Source organism: Eleginops maclovinus, chromosome 18 (genome assembly GCF_036324505.1).
Source record: "Eleginops maclovinus isolate JMC-PN-2008 ecotype Puerto Natales chromosome 18, JC_Emac_rtc_rv5, whole genome shotgun sequence".
In the NCBI taxonomy this organism is placed as follows: domain Eukaryota; kingdom Metazoa; phylum Chordata; class Actinopteri; order Perciformes; family Eleginopidae; genus Eleginops; species Eleginops maclovinus.
The window spans coordinates 6475708-6499838 of record NC_086366.1 but is presented as its reverse complement, the minus strand read 5'-3'; the positions used below and the strand labels follow the sequence as shown (position 1 = coordinate 6499838).

The following is a 24131-nucleotide window of genomic DNA, read 5'->3' as shown; positions in this document are numbered from 1 at the left end:
AAGTAACCGGGAGGGAACCCTCTCGCTTCGCCTCCAGCGCTTCTGCTCTCACACTGAGGGTAATTCATTATTATTAGAACATCGCCTTTGAAGGAGTTAGTATGTTGTTGAGGGGGAATTAAACTATGTCCCTTCCTATTGTTGTTGATGTTGTTATTGTTTCCAGGAACACAGCCTGTCGTGAGATGTATCCGCTTTTTGAGAGGACCGTTAACCGGACAAATCCAAGTGAGTATTAGGGATAACTATCTAAAGAGGCTAAACAAAATCAACCAGCACTGGAGGTTGAAAGAAAGCCTCTTATCCATAATCACAACACGTCTTTGATTTAAATGTCTTCTTGTGTTGTATTGATTACTAAAGCAGGGTTGCATCTCTGTGTTATAGGCTGCTTATCAGGCAGGTGTTTTGGGGACAATAACGGGTTTCTTCTTGTTTTGACGACAGCCGTTTTCCGGGTGGTGTATTCCTGCGCTCAGTGCAGAAGATAGTCCCATGAGTGTGAGTGTGTGCTGGGACACATTGCAGCGACGAAATGGCCTACTGTCCAGACCCGTGGTAAGTTTATACTGTGGGGGATATTTCAAGCATGGAAAGGCCCTCCTCCACACTGTTCAAATAGAAAATAAGAATAACAACAATTCCCAGGTCCACATCTGCCTTCTGTCAGCCTATATGATCTATATATATTACATTAAGGCACTAAGAGTCCAGTATTGTTTATTATGGGCTGCTTTTCAAGCATCCTATGCAGGCTGCCACACCCACTCCATTGAATTATTATGCAGCACTGTGGCTGCCTGGATCCAGTGCCCTGCTGCTGAATAAGACAGAATATGTTTGATTTATGGCTGTGTGGACAGGCGAGGGTCACATAAACAAGATATTCCTAATCCAAAAGACTGATTTTGAGATTGATCTGCTTATGTTATAAAAAAGGACATGCTTCGTGTTGTTCTTAATGTGAACATATACCAGACTTGTATAAATATGTGCTTAAAAAAAAAAAAAGCTCTCATGATTAAATAAAAAACAACCTGTCTGTTGTACTTTTTTACCTGTGGTCGAAGTAGGTTGCTAAAACATTCTGGTTGTTTTTTCTAATTATATGACTTGGAGAGGCTTGGGAGTTAAACAGTTATTCACTTTGATGTATACATAATTTTAATGCTAATTCCAGATTGAGAATTTTAAAAAAAGGGTACGTTTTCTCTGCGTAATACTAATCAAAATAGTAAGTCTTTTGATAATATTGTTTCTAATCATGATTTCTTTTAGAAATTCTAACAAAACGTATCATGATTTTCTCCAAGCTCAATGTGTATCTCTGTTTTCAGGTTGCCTCGGCTGACAGTCCGTCATGAGTACATGGGCCTGAGGTGCTACCGGGTGTCCCCCTGCACATCTGTAGAGGAAGTCAAACAGCTGCTGTACGAGGAGACAGACCTGCCCATCACAGAGCAGCAGCTGACTCACAATGGAAGAGTGGTATGTCCCACCCTCAGCCATAACAGCAGAATAAATATACTACTTACTGTACACATAACAAAAAGTAAAGATAATGTTTTTCTCCAAATAAGATAAGAAAAGACCTTGCTTGCATGCTAAATTTAAGTAAGTGGGAATGAGAAAACCCGGAAATTTGACAGAGCAGTTGTGATGACAGTGTCACATTTAAGTCAGTGGTTTTCTGAATGTGTTTTTGGTTGTTATCCTGGAATAAGGTCTGTGGTTAACACAAGCTGAAGAAAATCTAACATGTTCTTCTACAATGTAAAAAAGTAAACACCCCACTGATTAATTTAAATAGGACTACAATTTGTTTGACACCAAGATTATTTTCTGCTTTTTTTCTGAAATCAGATGGAGAAATCCCATTGGCTTTTTCTCTTTGCTTTAACTTTCGGGTCGGTTTTATTTCTGTGATTGTAGATAACAGTAGATAATGTGACCAAAAACATTAACAGAGCCTTCTTTCATCGAGGCTGTGAGCCAAGTTTTCGTCACATGTTTAATTTGTGATCTAATAATTTAACTCTTGTATGTTGTTATTGAACTTGTGACTGACTTGTGATTTTAGCTTGGTGGTGGTCACCTCTTTTCATTGAATCATATTTTACTGCATACTTGGATTCCTTTAGAGTAATGCAATGGTGATAAACACAGTATCACCTCAGATGACTGCAGTCAAATGATCTGACTCATAGGCAAGTTTATTTATTTATATAGCATATCATACTGCAACATAACCTCATAACAGTATGAGTATTAAATATAATGCAGTAGTATACTTACAACATTATTAGCAAATGAAACAAAAAGTTCAAACAAAAGCCAATAAACATCTTTAGAGAAATGATAACCCACTTTTTGTCTCTTCCAAGCTTTAAATGTTTTTTTTATTATACAGTTATGTGTAGTTATTTTTCCAGAGCTTTATATTTGTCATATTTTGTATCAGTAGTGTTAATTAGACTTATGATTGAGGCAGATAGATGTTGTGAGGCTCTGGTTTGGGGTGTGTTAGTGTGTGTCCTAACATAACTGCATAACTCCCAGTTGTCCTGGGGTTCAGCTGATGGAGAGCAGCAGGTGGTGGTCAGTTCTCTGAAACCCTCACTGATCCCATGTGCAGAAATAGAGTGGTGCAGGGGTGACATATTTTTGTAGGCCGACCCTGAAGGCAGCATCTTCCTGGTTCAATGGGATTTTTCCATTGGATTATTGCAGAAAATAATCTCTTACACATTTTGTTCAGCAGGATAATCTCCATATCACTTTATGATTTTTGAATTCAAAAGCTAACGTTGGGCTATAAAGGAACTACAGCACGGTCACATGACTTCACGTCCCTACCGCTCAGCTAATGTTGGGGGTGATGACGTTTAGTCGTCCCATTTAGACAAGTATTAGCTACCGCCATTTTTGTATCGACCAGTGGGATATTTACTGACATATTTTAAGTCGTAGAACCAAACTTAAAAATCTCTTTAACCAAACCATATTTCAAGCACATAACCGAAAGCACATTCAGAAAACCATTGGGGACAGGAAGTGGGAAAATGCTGACTCATTTCTGGGTTTTAGGACTCATTCCTGCAGCTTTCTTTTAACTGCAAGCCACACCTACACACTATCACCACACACACCACGAGGTCAGGTTCATTATCTTCTGTATAAACTATATTATGTGAGCCTCTCAGGGAAAATTATATAAAAAAGGATTCCCATTGCTCCCTCCAGATAAAGGGTTCAAGTTGCCTTCTTGTTCTGTCTAATGCAATTAAAATGTGCTTCAGTCTGATGTGGGAGGCACTCTGCCAGACACTGTATTAGTCAAAGAGTATTTTCCTTTTAGAAGGGAAGTAAGGCATGTTCTCTTTGAGTTTCAAAAGCATTTTTCAACATGAAGGCCTGTCTGTGAGTGCTCTCAAATGAGATAAAACATTCAGAATGAGGTGAAACACTTCAGGCCATACATTACACTGGCATATATTGATACAGAGAGAAACAACCAAAGATATAAGGTCATTTAAAGAGGCCTTTTTATGCTTTTTGGGGTTTGCGCACGTAAATGGTCTACAAAAGCAAAAATCCGAAACTTCCCTCCACACACTCCTCCCCTTTTATAGGGAAATCACTGTGGTAAAGACCTTTTTGAAAATTAAAGCATGGAAACATGTCACAGTAGAGGCACAAAATACTAATATGAACCTGAACATTTACAGAATATATCCTTTTTAATGCTGATTATAATTGTGTTCTCTGTGGGTTTCTACCACTATCAATGTCTGTCTCACTCGTTCAGACAAGAACACAGCTTCTGTTTCCCATATTAAATATTAATAGGATATTAAAGACTTAATATCCTTCATCCTGAATGGTGAGGATTGCACGTTGACCACGATGACAGAGAGATTTTTGGATGCATAGCTCAGTTTGCCAGACAGCATGCTGATGTGCAGAGACTGCTGAGCGCAGCAGGTCACACAGTCACCTTGAAAAGCATCACCTGGCAACAGCAGCAGCATCCGCTCTGAAGGATGCACCAGGGAAATATTTGTTATCACACTAATGTGTGCAATAATGCTGGGGTGAGATACTGTTGACACATTTATTTGGATGGAGAGTTAGTTCCAGTGTTCTAGGTGCATTGACTTATATAATAAAGAGTTTATGATAGACATGAGGAGAAGCTTCATATGTTAAAGAGGACATATCCTGCTCATTTTCAGGTTCTTATTAATATTTCGTGCCTCTTGTGACATGTCTCCATGCTTTAATGTTCAAAAAGCTCTTTGTTTTTCTCATACTGCCTGTGCTGCAGCACCTCTTTTCACCCTCTGTCTAAAACCAGAGCACAGTCTGCTCTGATTGGTTAGCTTTCCTGCTCTGTTGTGATTGGCCTTAGAGATATCCCACCCCATAGCCTATCAGGTACAATGTGTTAGAGCTTAATCAGAATGTATGTCACAGTACAAGACAGTTAGTTACAGTCTCTTAAAGCAATTATTTTACGTGTTGTTTTGTTGAGTCAATACCTGATTTGTTGTAACATTACAAACAATTTACATTTGAATTTTCCTAAATAAGTCACTTTTTTTTTTGTTGAATTTTGTGCTTTCTCCACGTCCCAGCTGGAGGACAGTGTGCAGATCGGGAGCTTGGTGCCGGCTGGGAGCCCAGAGGTTTCCGTCACTCTGGAGGGAAGAGGCCTTAAAGGAGGAGGTAGGAATGAAACACAAAATGTCTGTAAACATAAAAGAAATATCTACAGTGAGGCTTACACAGCTCTGGTTTTACAGGCAGGTTTGGACAGACTACACCACCGCTTGTCGAATTTCTGAAAGATATTCTGCGGAGGTACCCTGAAGGAGGACAGATTCTGAAAGTAAGTGCTACGCTACTTTACTATACACAGATATTTTGCGTTCTTTGGATGTCAATTTGAATGAAGTATAGCACTTATATATGCCTAAACCCTGGATCTTATCAATAAATATGTATTTTATATTTAATAAACCTTGTCTGTACCTTGCCTTACACAAACAACAGCTTTTATTCTGTAACCTAATATATTTGAACCAGAATCAGGTTTATTGCCAAGTCCATTTCATTTCAAGATTCCTCCCAGGCAAAGGCTGGAGTCGAAAACACCAATGTCATGAGATCTGGAGGGAGAGAATATGTTGAGCTTGCAGAAAAACAAAGTGCAATGTTTTATTCTGGTTTTATTAGCTGGCATCAGCTACATTACCATACATGGTAGCAACATTGCCAGGGTGAAGGACTAAGGTTCACCCCCTCTAATAATGAGCTCATTTCACTAAAAGGCTATTTGGATGAAAGCATGCACCAGAAAAGCTTTTATTGTGTGCATAACAAAGTAGAGGCAGAAGTATTCAGATCCTTTACTGAAGTAGAAGTACTACAATTACACTGTGGGAAAGCGAGTGCTGCAGGAATGAGTCGTAAAAACCTGGAAATAACTTTATCATTTCCTGTCCACTGACCCGGAAGTCAATTAGCTTTTTACATCATATAGTGGTGTTAATATGTGGAGATTATCTGGCTGAACAAAACGTGTAACTATCATTATCGTTTGTTTGACACAGAGAGTATTTTCTACAATAACGAAAAATCCCTTTGGCTTTTTCTGGAGGTGCTAACTTCCGGATCGGCGTACAAAAATGAATCATCATTGCACCACTTTATACTCCATTACAAGTAAAAGTACTGCATCGGGAACAGTACTTAAGTAAAAGTAGGTAGTTATGACCAGGAAACATTAGAAGTGAAAGTACTCACTGCAGAAATACACTTACCAAACAAAGAAATTGAAATATTTTCAATGAAAAGCAGCAGATCTTCACATTTGAGCTGGAACTGTGAAATACTTTTACACAAAAATGACTTGTTAGCAAGATTGCCGGCAATTTATTTTCAGTGAACCCATTGACTGTTTTAGGTACTTTAATGTAATGTTGGATAGTTTAATGTAGAGGAAAACATAAAAATCTGAATCTATGAAGCAACTAAAACTGCTAAATAAATGTAGTGAAGTAGTTTTCTATCCTGGTTACCCAAAACTCCCCTTCAGCCTGGTATTTGCTGTATTTCTCTTTGTAGGAATTGATTCAAAATGCGGAGGATGCTGGAGCGGCTGAAGTGAAGTTCCTGTACGATGAGACGGAGTACGGCGTGGAGTCGCTGTGGTCACCTGACATGGCTCAGCATCAAGGTCGGTAATTACAGAGAACACAGACCTCGTTAGGAAAGAATCTGATTAGGTATCATTAAGGAGGCGTCTGATCCTCTGGCCTGACCACCCTGTAAACAGTGGAAACATCTGTCACAGGCATAATTACACTATTACAATTTACTCTGTACTGTAACTGTATATGTATTATGTTTAACTCTTTTGTAATTGGGGAAAAAAGCTGTTATTATAATAAATAAATGACCTAATAAATAAATACATAATACAAATAAATGTGGACAATAAATATAGAAACAAATCCTTAATCATGAAATAAATCTGCAGGTTAATTTGAGAATAAATAAATATCCACAGAAATAGAAAATAAATCAAACAAAGATATTTATTGAATATAAAATAAGAACATTTCATTCCAACATTTTCTTGCCTTTTTTATTTTATGTTTTTTTTTATTTGTAATGCTTCATAGTTGACGATGCTGATCCGGTGTGAACTGTTGCAGGTACTGCGCTGTATGTCTACAACGATGCTGTGTTCACGGACGAGGACTGGAACGGGATTCAGGAGATTGCGAGGAGCCGGAAGAGAGAGGACCCTTTGAAAGTCGGTCGATTTGGGATCGGCTTCAACTCTGTGTACCACATCACAGGTGAGGACAGAAATCATTTTAATATATTTGTATTATCAAATTGTTACAAACCTTTTCCTCGTGATCATGAAACCAGAATATTTTTTATATATTATTGTTTTCTTCTTTCTGTTTAGATGCTCCCAGTATATTCAGCGGAGACCAGATCGCCATGCTGGACCCTCATCAGACCCTGTTTGGAGTGCATGAGTCGGGGCAGTGTTGGAATCTGAAGACAGACATTAAGGAGATCACAGAACTGGCCGACCAGTTCACCCCCTACGTCGGGATGTTCGGGAACACCGAGAAAACTTTTAAGGACGGCAGTTTCCCCGGGACGTTGTTCCGCTTCCCGCTCCGCCTGAAACCCTCCCAGCTCAGCGGCAACATCTACAACAAGGAAAAGGTTCTGGAGCTCTTTGAGTCGTTCAAAGCAGACGCGGACACGGTGCTCCTCTTCCTCAAGAGCGTGCAGAAGATCTCCTTGCATGTGCGTGAGTCCGATGGTACAGAGCGCATGTTGTTTCAGGTTACAGCTACGGAGAATACCGAGGATAAGTCAGAAAGGCCGAACGCTCTGAACATGCTGGGTCAGGCCGTGGACAGCTACAGCAACGGGGTTCTCAGCTCCACCGTCACCTGCGTCACTTACCAGATGAGCATAGAAACTCAGGATGAGACGGCTAAAGAGACTCAGAGGACGACGTGGCTGGTGTGTAACGGAATTGGTGGCAGAGGGATGTGTGCTGAGCTGGACTCTCTGGCGGATGATTTGAAGTTCACGCCCACCATTGGAATTGCTCTGCCTCTCACTCTGATCAATGACGAAGACAAAGGTGCCACATCAGGATTCTCAGGACGAGCTTTCTGCTTCCTCCCTCTTCCACCCGGGGAGGAAAGCGAGACAGGGCTTCCAGTTCACGTCAGCGGCTTCTTCGGCCTCACGGACAACCGTAGGAGTATTAAATGGCGGGAGGTGGACCAGTGGAGGGACCCGGCGGCTCTGTGGAACGAGCTGCTTATAATCACCGTCATCCCCAGGGCTTACTACGTGCTCATCACTGAGGCTATCAAAAGGGTACAGACCAAAAAGGACCAAGACTTTCCCTTGTCTCCTGCAGGGACCTATGGAGCCTGGCCAGATCCCAAACAGGTTAAGTCCCGCTGGAAACCCATCATCCAGCCGCTGTTTCAGGACTTGCTTCAGGAGCAGGTCATCTATTCCCTCAGCGAGAGCTGGATCCGGCCGGACCAGGCTGTGTTCTCAGAGCTGGACGCAGACGAGGACATTTCAGACACCGTCATCAACTACCTCCAAAGCTCAGGGACACAGGTGGCCAAGGTGCCCGCCGCCGTAGACTTTGTCTTGACTGAGTCCACCGAAGTGATGAAAGTGACGCCGTCTTTGCTGCGGCAGGTGATCAGGAAGTGCAAACACAAAGGGCCGTCGCAGGAGAAGCTGCTGTTGCTGGAGTTTGGCTCTAAGCGACATGAACTACGGCGACCTCATAGGACTGGAGCTGCTGCCGCTGCAAGATGGAACGTTTACATCCTTTTCATCTTCTGTCAGTGAGAAGGACTCCGTTTACATTGCATCTGAAGAATACCCCAGGTAGAGATCATTTGAAAGTGTTTTTTACTGCCAAGTTGTTGGAATTCTAGTCTTAATTACATCCATTATAACATCGTTTTTTTTATTTGCCATTACCTTTGAAGAGGCCCTGTTCTGCTTTTGGGGCTTTCCCTTTCCTGTAGTGTCATATACGTTTATGTGCATGTAAACGGTCTGCAAAGGCCAAAATCCTCGGTTCCCTCCAGAGGGAGTTTCTCTCTCACTTTATTTATATACCAGAGCAGATACAAATGTGATTCCTGTATTACTTAAACGTAAAATATCCATACTTTTTTGTCTTTTTGCTTCATCCTCAGCTCTCTGTATCCAGGACTTGAGGGTCGCTTCATCCTGGAAAGCATTAAACCTTCAGTGATGGACATCTTGAAGAAAGCCGCCAAAAGCAGAGGTTAGTAATTCCCATGTAATCTGTCCCTCACAAACACATGTATGTATAAATAACTCTTTTCACTGTAAATCATTTCTCTTTTTTATTTGTAATCTTAACACAAGGATCTGGCAGTAGAGCCTGTGTATATTTAACGATTTCTGTGAGCAGCATAAAGAACTGTGCAAGGTACGAAAAGCATAAAAGTGATGACTCTGTAGGAGCAGCCATGTTGAAGAAACACAAGGTCACCTTACTATCCTGCAGTGCATTAAAGCACTTCTAATGCATCATGAAGGGGAATTAGAGAGGGAAGATGCTGATTCATGGAAGAGCTGGATTTTGCTGCACAAGATCAGATCCTGTGTACTCTCAATGCTGTAGAGGATCATAACAGAAAGGCAGTGAGAAAATAACCACAGATTCTCTGACATCCCGTTCTCAGGCCATGTCAGTCTCTCCTCCTCACCTTCTACAACAGCTTTTTTTTCTAAACCCGACCAGGTTGAGGTTATTCATCATCCGCTGAATTTAAACCTGTGTTTTACCAACTATGCGTTAAAAATGTCTCACATTAATTCACCTTTTTAGTGTGTCTTAAGAGGTTTCTATTCATTCGTTAAATACACAAGACGAAGAAATCAGATTAAATCTCATCCCATACAGTAAATCTGAAAATGTGTCCTTTAAATTTCAGTGCAACAATATCTTTGGGGGTGCTCAGGTATGTATATCAAAATGTGCCAAACATTCAACCTTTCTAACTATTAGCTGACCTAACGCATGACTGCTAATGAGCAGCGTGGCAACTGCAGTCGGAAAACAACAGATTGAATGTTTGGGGAATGACTTGCTGTGTTTTTCTAGTGATGTGTTATCTTTAGGAGAAATGGTGTGGAAGAGGAATACGGCCATGGTGAATACGCTGACCTTTTTAGGAAAATGTCTGAACATTTTTTTTTCTCAGAATTCTGACTCTAATGTCATGACTCCAAAAAATGCACTTTAGGAAGATCTCAAAAACTATTTCACAAGTGGCCTTCCCCTCTTCCAACCGTAAAGTAGTTCCCTCTACACTGATAAAATGATAAGAATTGCTTCCAGATTGACAGTATTTTGTACTCTATTCAACAAACTGTGTGTGTACAGAACATGATTTTCGCAAGTGTGTATATGTCAGCATATGTGCCTCAAATTAATGTTTCAATATCTTGAATGTTGAGAATGAATACACCAATTATTCATATTTACTAATTGAATTATTTTCTTTTTTACCTTAAATTGAATCTGTGTGTGCAGTGTTGCTCTATAGTTTATTTAGATTTAGTAAATTGCACTCACTGACAGCAGCATTGTGCAATAACAACAACAACCCTGTACTTTGTCTGCTTTCATAGTTAACATTAACTTCTACAATATTAACTGAGGCTAATTTCATTTGTTCTTTGTTATTTTAACAGGAAGACCCTGCACTCAACTACAAGTGCTGAACGCTGAACGATCGTCTCGACTCATCAAGGAGATCCTATCAACAGCCTGGCCAGGTAGAGACTTTATCGTCCAATGGGAACCGGGAAACATAGAGATGAAACACCCAACAGTTTCCTGGCTGAAGATGATTTGGAAGCATCTATACATCCATTTTGCTGATGACTTAAGTACTTTTGAAGACATGCCTTTGATCCCACTTGTGCCACTTGAGGAAAGCGTTGAAACAGTGAAGCTCCTACGTCTGAAAACTCCTTCCCCCATAATCCTTGTGGATGAGGAAGAGTCGCTGCTTTCTGAAAACCTTCTTGACATCATGGAAAAGCTTGGAGGAGTAGTGATGAAGATGCTGGATTCATGTTTGCAGCACCCCCTACTAAAGAATTACATCCACCCTTCCTCTCCTGGTATGCTTCTGCAAATTATGGGTAGAATGCCAACACAACGATTATCCAGCCAAGTTGCTTCTTACTCAGTCGAAGAAAAGATTGCACTCAGGAACTTTCTTGCAGGACTGTCTGACATTACAGAAATGGAAAAGCATACTCTGCTTGAGCTTTCAATTTTTGAGAAAGTGGGGAACTGCTCTGGAGGTAACTCAGCATTTACATCACTGAGAGGAGCTAGAGCTTTACATCACAGAGCCAAGTATCCACCAGATGTGAAATTATCTGTGAATCTTGTGGGTTGCTGTGACGAGGAATCAATACGCCTCATCAAGCTGCTGAATGTAGAACAAGTGAAGACGACAGAATGTCTGAAGATGATTATAAGGGATATTGAGAAGGGGTTCTACACACAAGATGAGATAACCCACATCATGCTTTGGGCACTTAAACATCTGGCGTTCCTAAAAAATGAAAACTCAGCTGTGATAGGATGGCTTTCTGTGCTGAAATTCATTCAGTTGTCTTGTGGAAAGTCAGTCAAAGCCTCAGAGCTCTTCGATCCTGAGCTGGAGATTCTACAGAGTCTGTTCTACATGGAAGAGAAAACCAGATTTCCAACAAGTACCTTCACGTCTTCTTCTGATATTCTTCATTCACTTAAACAACTGGGACTAAGAAATGAAGTACAGCTCAGTGAAAAAGATGTACTTAAAGTAGCAAAGAAGATAGAAGAGCTACAAAGCACCAAAGAGCCTGAGTGGGACTTAATAGTCAAAAAGGCAAAAACACTCCTGCAAATACTGAACAGGCAAACAAAGCTGGTGAAATCAGCTGATGCTCAGGCCTCTTTGCTAAAACTGAAATGGGTACCTGTCTGCAAAGAAAGACCTCTTACATACCCTAAATCACTTGCTTGGGTTGGAGACACTCTGAATATCAGCTCTTTGTCAGAGATGTGTGACTTGTCTCATGCAGTGCTTGTGGGCTCTTCAGTTGCAGTGGTTGAACACACATCTGCAGGTATGAAGAAGGCACTGAAACTAACTGTAGAGCCCCAAGTGGATCAAGTACTACAGCACCTACAAGCGGTGAACGACTGGCATAAATCACAAGCATTCACCACAGAGGATTGGTATCAATTCCAGCAGATCTTGTTTGAGATATACGGTTTCATGCAGGCTCATCTTGAAGACGCTAGAGAGGCGATGAAGTCACTGCCTTTTGATTGGGTGTGGACGGGGAAGACATTCTCATCACCGGGCCAGACAGTCCTTAAGCCCCTCACTGACCTTGACTTGCAACCCTACCTGTACTCCCTGCCAAAGACTATCAGAAAGTTTCACAAACTTTTCAAGTTCTGTGGTTCAGTTGAGGAGGTTAGGTCAAGCCATGTGTTCGAAGTCATCAGCACCATCCGACAAAGATGTGAAGGAGAAATTACCAAGGAGGAAAGCCAACATGATATCCTACTTTTAGTCAACATCCTGAGATGGCTGAACAACAATCAGATACCTGTAGATACTAACATGCATGTGCCGATTCTTTGTTACAAGGACCCAAGCAAATTAGCGATGAGACCCATTCATGAATGCACCTACTGTGACATCAAGGTTGACGATTTGAATGACTTGCTTGAAGATGCATCAGAGCCTATTGTACTAGTGCATGACGACATCCCCATGAAAACTGCAGAGTGGCTGAAGGTGCCATGTTTGAGCACAAGGTTGATAAACCCAGAGAACCTTGGCTTTGAACAATCAGGCCAACGAGAACCTCTAACAGTGAGGATAAAGAACATCTTGGAGGAATATCCATCTGTAGCAGACATTTTTAAAGAGCTTCTCCAGAATGCTGATGATGCAAGCGCGACAGAGTGCAGTTTCCTTATTGATATGAGGAAAAACCTTGACATACGAGAGAATCTCCTTGACCCTGGCATGGTTGTTTGCCATGGACCCTCCCTGTGGTCTTTCAACAGCTCTGTGTTCTCTGACACTGACTTTCTGAACATCACACGGTTAGGTGGATCAGTAAAGAGATGTGAGGCGGACAAAGTTGGCAAGTTTGGCCTGGGCTTCAACTCAGTTTATCACATCACTGATATCCCCATTATAATGAGCAGGGAGTTCATGATCATGTTCGATCCAAACATCAATCACATCAGCAAGCACATCAGAGACAGGTCTAATCCAGGTATCAAAATCAACTGGAGCAAGCAGCAGAAAAGGCTGAGAAAATTCCCCAACCAGTTCAAACCTTTCATTAATGTCTTCAATTGCCAGCTTCCTCTAGCTCAGGACTCCCCATACAAGTACAACGGTACACTGTTCAGACTACCGTTCAGAACAGAGCAGGAAGCCTCAGCAAGTGAAATCAGTAGTCTGTACTACAACACCACTGACATCTATTCCCTGGTTGATGAGTTCAGCATATGTGGCCATCGATTCATTCTGTTCACTCAGCATGTTGGAAGTATGGTCTTAAAATACCTGAAATATGAGGAACCAAGTCCAGCAGGAGCACAAGATGTTGTTACCATCAACAAAAGTGTGTGGTCATCAAAATCCTCATACGGACCTCTGAGCATCCTGAAATCAGCAGCAAAGGTTATGAAGAAGGTAGCAAGCACCAACAGGGTGCCCGCTGATGTTCCAAAGTCTGGATGCATCATACGCGTTCTGGTGGAGGAGTTTCATAACGTGTTCAAACGCATTGTCGATCTCCATTCGCCCCTGTTTAGAGGTCCAGAGGAAGATCCAAATCAGTACTTTGAAATGGCTGCAAAAGGTGCTCAGACAAGAAGACTCACAGATGAAATGCCCTCAAAGGCAGTTGAAGTCACCAACTGGCTCATTTGCTCATGCATGGATGTAACTGAGGCCCTCAAGTTTTCCCTCAGTGATAGCGGAAAAAGACTTGGACTAGTGCCTTGTGGAGGAGTAGCTGTTCTGCTCGCAGAGGAAGAGAACCGCAGATGGACAGTTAAGACAAATAACACACCAATCGGAGAGGTGTTTTGTTACTTACCCCTCAGAATCAAAACAGGCTTACCAGTCCACATTAACGGCTGCTTTGCTGTGACTTCCAACCGCAAAGAGATCTGGAAGACAGACACCAAGGGACAGTGGAATTCTGTGTTCATGAGACATGTTATTGTCCAGGGGTATTTAGCAGCACTCACAATGCTACGTGCAATGGCTGAGAATGGAGAACTGCTCAACTACAGCTATTACGCAGCATGGCCAGATCCAGGTCAGGTGCACGATGACTTCACACTGGTCAGCCAAGGTGTCTACCAAGAAATAGCCAAAGGGGGTGACAGTGAGCATGCAAAGGTTTTCTCAGACGGCAATACCTGGGTGTCTATCAAATATGTCAGGTTCCTTGATGACGCCTTGCTCTGTAGGCCAGACATTGGTCCTGCTGCTTTCAAGATATTCTTGAAATACCTCAAGAAGAGTGGCTCCCAAAACCTCTGTGCGGTTGAGCTGCCTGACTGGGTGAAGGAGGGGTTCGATGATGCTGGGTGTAAAGGAAGGTTGATGGAAAACACCCTGACAGAGAAGCAGTTCTTTTCAGACGTCTTTTTTCCTCACATCCAGGAAATTGACGAAGAGCTTCGAGATCCCCTGATGCATCATGTCCTAAATGAGAAACTTGAAGACTTTGCATCAATCCTCAGGGTTACTCCGTGTATCCCATGCTCTGGCCCCAATAAGGAACTGGTATTACCTTCAAGACTCATTCACCCAGAGGGAAGAGTTGCTAAACTGTACAACAGTGAGGATGGAAGATTTCCTGAAGGGACTTCTAAAGACTACCTTAACCCTGTGTGTTTGGTGAAGCTAGTTCAGTTGGGCATGGTCAAAGATGATCTGTTATGGGAGGACCTGATTGAACGCGCTCAATCCGTTATTGAGCTTAATGAAAAGGATCATACAGCTGCATGCTTACGTAGCAGTATAATACTAAGTCTCATCGACGAGAAACTGAAGATGAGCGATCCAGGAGCCGCTGAGCTCTTTGAGAAGCTACATGACACCAAGTTCCTTCCATTCCTGTCAAGACCTGCAGGCTTCTCACTGCCATGGCATGGGAACAACTATTCCCCAACAACAATGTTCTCTGCTAAAGAACTATTCACAACTGAACATCAGGAAACAGTGTGTCTGATGAAACCAATCTTGAATGAGAATTCTCCATCTTTCAAAGGTTGCGGTGCAATGTCATTGGCTGTGAAAGACTGCCTTGGCCTGATAAGAAAGCCCTCAGTTAGCCTGGTAATCAGTCAACTAAAGGAACTCTCACAGTCATTTGATGGTGTCACACTGTACCAAGAAAACATAACAAATGCATGTTACAAGTTTCTTCATGAGGAAATGCTGCAGGATGAGAAATCAAAAGGCAAAATAACTGAGGAACTGAAAGAGTTCAATTCCATCCTTGTGGAGAACACGTATGTCAATCCCTCCAAAGTTGCATTCCACCTGAATTTTGATGCAGCTCCACATCTTTACCAGCTCCCTAACAAATACAGAAACAGCTGTCGAGAGCTCTTTGAAAATGTTGGGGTACAGCCTAGCTTCACAGTAATGGATTTCTCTACAGTTCTCGAAACTGTGAAGGAAGGATGTGGACGAAGGGTTCTCACTGAGGAGAACTTCCAGTTGTGTCGCAGAATAATTAGTGAAGGAATATGGAGCTTGATAAGAGACAAGAACCAAGAATACTGCCAAACAAACTATGGTGGAATTCTGTTACCTGACTTCAATCTGACATTGCAGGCATCCAAATCCCTCTGCTACAATGACTGCCCTTGGATCAAAGTCAGAGACACTTCAGTGAAATACTGTCATGGGGATATTCCAAGAGAAGTCGCTGTGAAATTAGGAGCAGTCCCAAAACGTCACAAAGCCTTGGAGAGGTATGCCTCAAATGTGTGCTTCACCCAACTGGGGAGTGAGTTTGGACAGAAAGAGAAACTCACAAGCAGAATTAAAAGCATTCTCAATGCATATCCATCAGAGAAAGAAATGCTTAAAGAGCTGCTTCAAAATGCAGATGATGCCAAAGCCACTGAAATTTACTTTGTTTTTGATCCAAGGACACACCCCTCCGACAGAATATTTGATGATAAATGGATCCCAATGCAAGGCCCCGCTCTCTGTGTATATAACAACCAGCCTTTCACAGAGGATGATGTTAGAGGTATCCAGAACCTTGGCAGAGGAACAAAAGAAGCAAATCCAGGCAAAACTGGTCAGTATGGAATAGGATTCAACTCTGTCTATCACATCACTGACTGCCCGTCCTTTATCTCAAACAATGACATCCTGTGCATCTTTGATCCACATGCACAGTATGCACCTGGGGCTACATCTGTGAGTCCTGGAAGAATGTTTAGAGACCTGGATTCTGACTTCAGATCTCAGTTTTCGGATGTTCTTAGTCTTTACTTGGGAGTCCATTTTAAGTTAGAACGCAGCACAATGTTCAGATTCCCCATCCGCTCTAAGAACATGACAAAAACATCAGAGATCAGTTCTGTTCCAGCTTCAGACAGAATGGTGCAAAACCTTCTGGATAAGCTAAAAACCGACGGGGCAGAGCTTCTGATGTTCCTCAACCACATGGAGAAAATATCTATCTGTGAGGTTGATGAGGCATCTGGCAAACTAAAAGTGCTCTATTCCGTGACAGCCAAAATATCAGATGGAGATCGGCTAAAACGCAAACAGTTTCATGCCTCAGTCATTGACAGTGTGACCAAAAAGAAGCAGCTCACTGCTATCCCAGTCCAACAGATAACTTATACAATGGACATAGAGGATAATGATGGAAATTTGACCACATGGATGATTTGCAACCGCTCTGGCTTCCCTGACATTGAAAATGTCTCAAAAAGTGTTATCTCAGCTCACAAAAATGAAGACATAACTCTGTTTCCCCGTGGAGGTGTAGCTGCATGTGTAAGCCACAACTACAAAAAACCCCACCGAGCCTTCTGCTTTCTGCCCCTCTCACTGGAGACTGGCTTACCGTTCCATGTCAATGGCCATTTTGCCCTAGACTCTGCTAGGAGAAACCTATGGAGGGATGACAACGGAGTGGGTGTAAGAAGTGACTGGAATAACAATTTGATGACATCACTGATAGCTCCTGCCTGTGTGGAACTGCTGATTCAGCTTAAGCGTCGATACTTCCCAGGTCCTGATCCTACCATGAACGTGCTACAAGGCACACCGCTTCATGCTGTTAAAGATACTTTGCGGAAATATCTGTTCTTCTTCCCAGTCAACAGACTTGATATACAGCCAGACTGGTACTGCCTGGTTAAAGCAGTGTACAACTGTATCCATGCTGACATGAAGCGTTTGCTACCTGTTGTGAGAGCAGCGCACATGGAGAACTCTGACATGCACACTGTCATTTACATTTCATGGGTGAATACATCCACTGAAAACAAAGGCAGAGCCTTTTTTGATAATCTGCTTCAAGATGAGCTTCAGTACTTGAAAAACACAGAGTACAACATGACCTCAAGGAAGTCTGTGGCTGAAAGTGTCTACAGGCTCAAGACCTTGCTTCTGGATATAGGTTTCAACCTGGTACACAGCTGCGACGAAACAGCAAACCTCTACTTCTGTCTGGAAGATGCAGGGATACCCGTCAGTTATGTAACACCAGAGGATGTCCGCAGCTTTCTCCACACTTTCTCACTTCCAGACACGTCTTGCCACGTGGGAAAGCTCCCCTGCCGTCTTCAACAGTCTAACTACAAGCTAGTTCATAACGTAAAGCTTCTAGTTGACTACTGCTTCAAGGACATAGAAGTGGAAAAAGTCACCATTGAGGGTTTGCCTCTTTTGTTAACAATGGACACTATGCTTCAGGTCTTTGACTCCAAGAGACCAAAGTTCCTGACAACACATCATGAGCTAATCACGTCAAGGAAGGAAATGTTCATGAATACACTGTACACCAAGTACAGCAATATCCTTTTGGAGGCAGGAGCTGCAAAGATCTTTGACATCAGCTGCTTCGCGGACCTACTTGGGTCGGTTCTTCCAAGAGAGTATCGAACAAGGATCCCTGTTAAGTGGAGAGACAACTTCACAGGTGAATCTTGGCTGAAGAATGTATGGAACTTCATCAGTGAGAATATCGCTGTTAAGGAAGATCAGGTGGACATCAAACTCAGTTTTGACACTGTGATGGACATACTGAAAGACTGGGCTCTTCTACCTGGGATCAAATTCTTGGCAAGAGAAAAAATAGTGGTCCCTGAGCAGGATGTGCTTCTACCTCTGAGTTTGATTAACATAGCCATATTTCCACATGGCCAAAATGACAAAGTCTTTCACACCCTGATGAAAGCAGGGTGCATTCAGCTTGCAGTGAACAAAATCTGTGTCAAAGAGAACCCCATCATACCTTTTCTGGCACAGCACACAGCAAACATTGAAAATCCCACAAGTGTTTTAAAGGCTGTAGAGTACATGATCCAGACATCTGCATTCAAAACAGCAAATCTGACTGACAAGGACTTTGAGGCTCTTCTGTTGTACTTCAACTGCAACCTAGCTAACCTCACACAACAGGATGCACAAAGCCTGAAACTCCTCCCATGTTTTAAATCAGTTAGTGGGAGATACATCAGCATTGCAAACAATGGGACAAACTATGTCCTTGAAAAAAGCATTCCCACTGAGGACATAGAAAAATGGGCTCACACACCCTCCTTTGCCTTTCTTTTTGACAATCCACAGCTCAAAGAATTGTACACTTTCCTTGGCTGCAAACCAATTGATGACTTAGAAATCTACCTTCAACATCTCCTGCCAAAGTTTGAGAGTCTCTCTTATAATGCCAAAGTCGAACACATTGTGTACTTGAAGGAGAGACTACTGTCAATGGAAGAATCCTGTGAAATGAAGGATCAGCTCTATGAGAAATTGGAAGGTCTGTTGTTCATCTATGACTACTCAAACAGACTCAGGCCAACCAAGTTTTTCTATGATGAGACAGTGAAGGTGTTTGAAGTCATGCTACCTTCAAAGTCATTCATACCAAGTGACTTTTTCAAGAAAGTTGAGCAAGTTTCAAAACCCAAGAACGGGACACTGTTGCTCACCTCGTGGATAACCTTTCTGAGAAATATTGGTCTCAAGCATGAGGTGTCACAGCAGCAAGTGCTTCAGTTTGCAAAGGAGGTCAGCATCAAATCCCAAACAGAGAGCTGGACCAAAGAAAAGGTGCAACACATTGTTGATGTTCTCTTGAACCACATTTTCACAGAGAGGACGGATCTGTTCCAGGGTAATTTCCTCAAAGAGCTTTCAATGATACCATTCCTGTGTCCAGAGAGAGCCCCCAAAGAACTCATCAAGCTTCATTCTCAGTACCAAGAGATGAGCGGCTCACTTCCTCTGATTCGCTTCAGTGGGTCTCAGGTAAATCCAAAATTCAAGCAAACAGATATCATTCACTTGCTTTGGACATCATGTCCAATCTTACCAGAGAAAGCTACACCCTCCAGCATAAAGGACCAGGAGGAGAATCCTCTCACTGGACAGGAACAACTTGACCAAGTTCTAACCATGTTAGGCGTCAACTTGGACCCACCCTTGGAGAAAGTCATAAGCAACTGTAAGAACATCTGCAATATATCCAACCCGGATGATGAAATGGTGAAAACAAGGAACAAAGTTTTAAAGTCCACCTACGAGTTTCTCAATGCAGATAAAAGAGACTTCCGTTACCAGCTCCGTGGGGTGGCTTTTGTCATGGTTGAAGATGGCTGGAAACTGCTGAAACCTGAAGAAGTTGTGATTAATTTGGACAATGAATCTGACTACAAACCCTACTTGTACAAGTTGCCTCTGGAACTTGGTAACTTTCATCAACTGTTCAAACTTCTTGGCACAGAAGACGTTGTGTCAACCAAACAGTATGTTGAAGTGCTCTCACGCATTTACAGAAGTTCAGAAGGCAAGCAGCTTGACCCAAATGAAATGAGAACTGTCAAAAGGGTTGTCTCAGGATTGTTCAAGTCGCTCCATAATGATCCTGTGGAAATCCGCAAAGATCTTGATAGTCTCAGAGATTTGATGTTTTATATGCCAAGTCATGATGGTAAATTAGCTAAATCCAATAGCTTGGTGTTTGATGATGCCCCGCACTACAAAAGCAGAATTCAGGGTAACGTTGGAGTTCAGATGCTTGTGGACATGAGCCAGTGCTATCTGGGCAAAGATCACACCTTCCACACAAAGCTGATCATGCTACTGCCACAGAAACTAAGGCCTAGACTTTTGAGTAGCATTCTTGAGGAGCAACTTGATGAAGATTCTCCAAGAATGTGCCAGTTTGGAGCTCTTTGCTCACTTCAAGGCCGCCTTCAGCTCTTGCTGTCTTCAGAGCAATTCATCACAGGACTAATCAGAATAATGAAACATGAGAATGATAACGCATACCTTGTGAATGAGGAAAAAGCCATACGTCTCTGCAAAGCCCTTTGTGAAGGGTTGAAAGTTTCTTGTTTTGAGAAACTCCAGACAACACTAAGAGTGAAAGGATGTAGCCCCATTCAACACAGCCGCAGCGAAACACTTGCCTTTCTCAAGAGGTATGGCACAGCTGTGATTCACCTCTACATCCAACATTCAGACAGCAAAGACATTAATTTTCTCTTGGCACTGGCAATGACATTGAAGTCTGCGACAGACAATTTGATATCTGACACATCCTACCTGATTGCCATGCTGGGCTGTAATGATATATACAGAATCACAGAAAAGCTGGACAGCCTTGGGGTTAAGTATGACTCGACAGAGCCTTCAAAACTTGAGCTACCCCTCCCTGGAACCCCAATACCAGCGGAGATACATCACACACTCCTCATGGATCCCATGAATGTATTTTACCCAGGAGAGTATGTGGGTTACCTTGTAGACTCTGAGGGTGGAGACATATACGGATCCTACCAGCCTACCTATACATACGCCATCATTGTTCAAGAAGTGGAAAAGGAAGAGGAAAACCCAAACTTCCTTGGGAAATGCTTCCAGATTGACATTGGTTACAGTGAGTACAAAGTTGTCAGTTCCCTTGACTTGTACAAATTCTCAAGGCAAGAAGAGAGCACCAATGCCCGGGAAACTAGTGCCCCGTCAACTCCTACAAGCCCAAACAGTCGTTCCTCTGGTTCACGAACAACCCCTCCTGTTTTCGCTGGTAAGGAAAACCTAAGACCACCCTCTCAAAAACAGTCTCCAAAAAAGATTAAGCTTCACACAATTCCTGAGATTCTGAAAGAAGTGACCTTAGTAGTTGAACAAGCTTGGATGCTTCCTGAGACAGAGAGAAAGAAGATAATCCGCCGATTGTATCTCAAGTGGCATCCAGACAAAAATGCAGAGAATTTGGACGTTGCCACTGAAGTCTTCAAGCACCTACAGAACGAGATCAACAGGATGGAGAAACAAACTTTGACTGATCAGCAAAATGCTGAGAGAGCTTCTAGGAGATCTTACTCCACAACATCCTCTCGCTTCCAGTCGGAGAAGTCTTCATATCAAAGGTTTTATTCATCGTGGAACCAAGAAGCAACAAGTCACAAGTCAGAAAGGCATTTCAGGGAACATTATAGCAGCCATGCGGGTTCATCACAATCCCACCGTTTCTTTGTGCCACCTACCTTTAAGACAGTTGGAAACCCAGTGGAGGCTCGTAGATGGCTGAGGCAAGCAAGAGCAAACTACTCTGCTGCTCGTAATGATCTCCATAAAAATGCCAACGAGTGGGTTTGTTTCAAGTGCTACCTCGCCACAAAGCTCGCACTGATAGCTGCCGACTACGCAGTCAGAGGAAAGTCAGACAAAGATGTGAAACCAACTGCACTGGCTCAGAAAGTGGAGGAGTACAACCCTCAGTTGACCGGCCTTTTGAATGACGTTCAGATCCTGGAAGGCTATGGTGTGGACAGCCTGAGAACTCGCTATCCCGATCTTCTGCCGTTTCCTCAGATTCCCAACGACAGATTCACTTCTGAGGTGGCAATGAGAGTCATGGAATGTACCGCACGGATTATCATAAAGCTTGAAACCTTTGTGCAGCAAAAAATATAAACCTGTCGTTAGAGATGAGAATAAAATGACAGTATGCATAGATCCTCTGTGGAATGGAGGACACCCATGGCTGCGTGCAATGCAGATCATGTGTTTCACTTTGAATAAAATTGGAAGTATCCAGCTGGCAGCTTATGGTACATGTGCAGTTTCTACCTGTGATGGTGGTGCTGTGGCCTATGCACCGTAAAGACATGTATGGCTCCCATAACATTTTAGGCTGTCTCTATTTAGATGTGCTGTAATATGTGAAAAGAATATGCATATGCTGTACATACAGTTGCCTAAGCAATACGTTTTGTTTACTATAGTCCCCACATTGACGATATTAGCTCTGAGTTAGATTTAAAAAATGCTGCTTTTTTTACTTTATATTTTATAAAAATATATATATATTTTCTTGCTACAGAAAATCAGTTGAGTGTATTGAAAGAAATACATAACCTCTAAATGTAAAATACTGTCATGCAACATGTCCTCATGAAAGACAACTCAGCAAGTCAAGGAAATAACAGTTATGTTTGTAAATGGTCTTTTTTGTATGTTTATGGTTGATTTCACATTTTTTCTGTAACATAGCCACACAAAGCACTTTTTGAATCGCCTCATGTACTTGCCGAGCGCTTGTGTCACCCCAAACACTTGTGGGAGTCCAACTGTGAATGGAAAACATTTTACTTTGAATGAAATTGTTTTTTATTGTGGATAGGTTTTGTTTTTTATAGCTATGTTAAATGTTAAGGGACTATTTTGAATAATGACCTGTTCTTATGAACCATGTGTACTCTGGGGCCCTATAGTACGATTGCATACAGGTGTAAAAGCGTGATAGCAGCCCAACAAACTTCCATTAGGAGAAACGCACTTCACACATCTTCACCAACTTGACAATATATGCGATGCGTTTACTAAAAGCGCTGCATGTACAAAACACTGCAAGAAGCTCAAAACATAACAGACACTAAAAAGTGACGCACACGGCTCGGACCAGAGCCCTTGATGACGTTCGGGGGTTACAAAGTTCGCTAACTGTCACTGTTGTTGGAAACCTACATAAAATGTGATTTTTATTGGCTTATTTTAACAATGCGATCACACTTTTCCTTAATGTTATTACAGATCTGCTGTAAGCTATCTAGCTCTTGTAGCTAACCTAGCCATTTAAAAAAAACCTGAAAAAACCCTTAGAATTATGAAACAGTAATTCTGCCAACAGTGAAAAGAAAGTGCAGCGTGTTTCTCCTAATTAAAGTGTTTTAGGCCGTTCTAGCGAGTTTGCACCTGTCAACCACCGTGCTCTGCTTTGATATCTTCAGCTTTGGATAGCGCGGTAAAGATTGAACCTCAGCCTAAACAAGTTGTCCAAAATAAGGTTGAGAATACCATGTAGGAAAGATGATAAAATACAGAGCCGTACACGTCATTCTTTTGGCACAACCCACAACAAGGTAACTTTTAGCTTTTCCAAGGAACATACAGCTGCACCAAACTGTGGTGCTAATGTGTTTTTACTGCAGCATTGGCTTTATTTTACCTTTAGTAGGACTATACACACACTGACCATGAATTGTAAATGTCATTTTCAAACCGTTTAAAATGTGTATTTGTTATTTTATTAAACCTCAAGCTTGAGGTAACTCAGCCGATATCTCGTTGAGTGAACAGTGGAGAACATTTGGTACCATACATGTTGATGTACACTGTGCCATAAGGCCTAATAAATCCCCCTTAAATCAGATGTGTCTGTTTTTGCACCTAAAACATTTGAAAACACTACATGTTCATGTTGCACTTTTTAAATTCATATTTTGTATAACATCCTTCAACTATTTAATTGTATACTGTGTCTCAAGCTTGTTAGCAAAACACCCCTTTGGTTTACATGATAAATATGAATTCAGTTACTGATTTACTAGTATTGACATGGGAATGTTGCAGCTCGTTTCTGAAACAGCAGCACGATTCTCAAGTGTTTTGGGCCATTTACAGCCTCCGTAATGTCGACATGTTTCTGCATAAGCAAACACTGGATTTGAGACTGCACATTTGTGCCAAATATACACGAGACCCACTGACGGAAAGGTGGCTCTCTTGCTTGCTGGTCCATGGTGTTTGTACCTTCTTTTTTTGTTATGCATCCTGGTGGTACAGCACTGCTTTTCCACAAGAGTGCACCAGAGAGCCAAGAACCATGCTTCTCATGTAATCAAAAGTCAATTCCTCTCCACATTATATCTTCAGCAGACCACAAGAGTGCAAATTATAACATCCGGTCCT

At 42.1% G+C, this 24131-nt stretch overlaps 1 protein-coding gene across 1 annotated transcript; it reads left to right on the top strand.

The window, feature by feature from the left end:
* The first annotated feature begins 535 nt into the window (after nt 1–535).
* sacs (sacsin molecular chaperone) lies at nt 536–23008 on the top strand. Its single transcript, XM_063907379.1, is given in 10 exon segments — nt 536–558; nt 1338–1488; nt 4638–4728; nt 4806–4891; nt 6130–6241; nt 6723–6869; nt 6986–8325; nt 8327–8460; nt 8778–8869; nt 10309–23008. Coding segments are annotated over 10 exon segments (13722 nt in total). The 3' UTR covers nt 21855–23008.
* Nucleotides 23009–24131: the final 1123 nt, after the last annotated feature.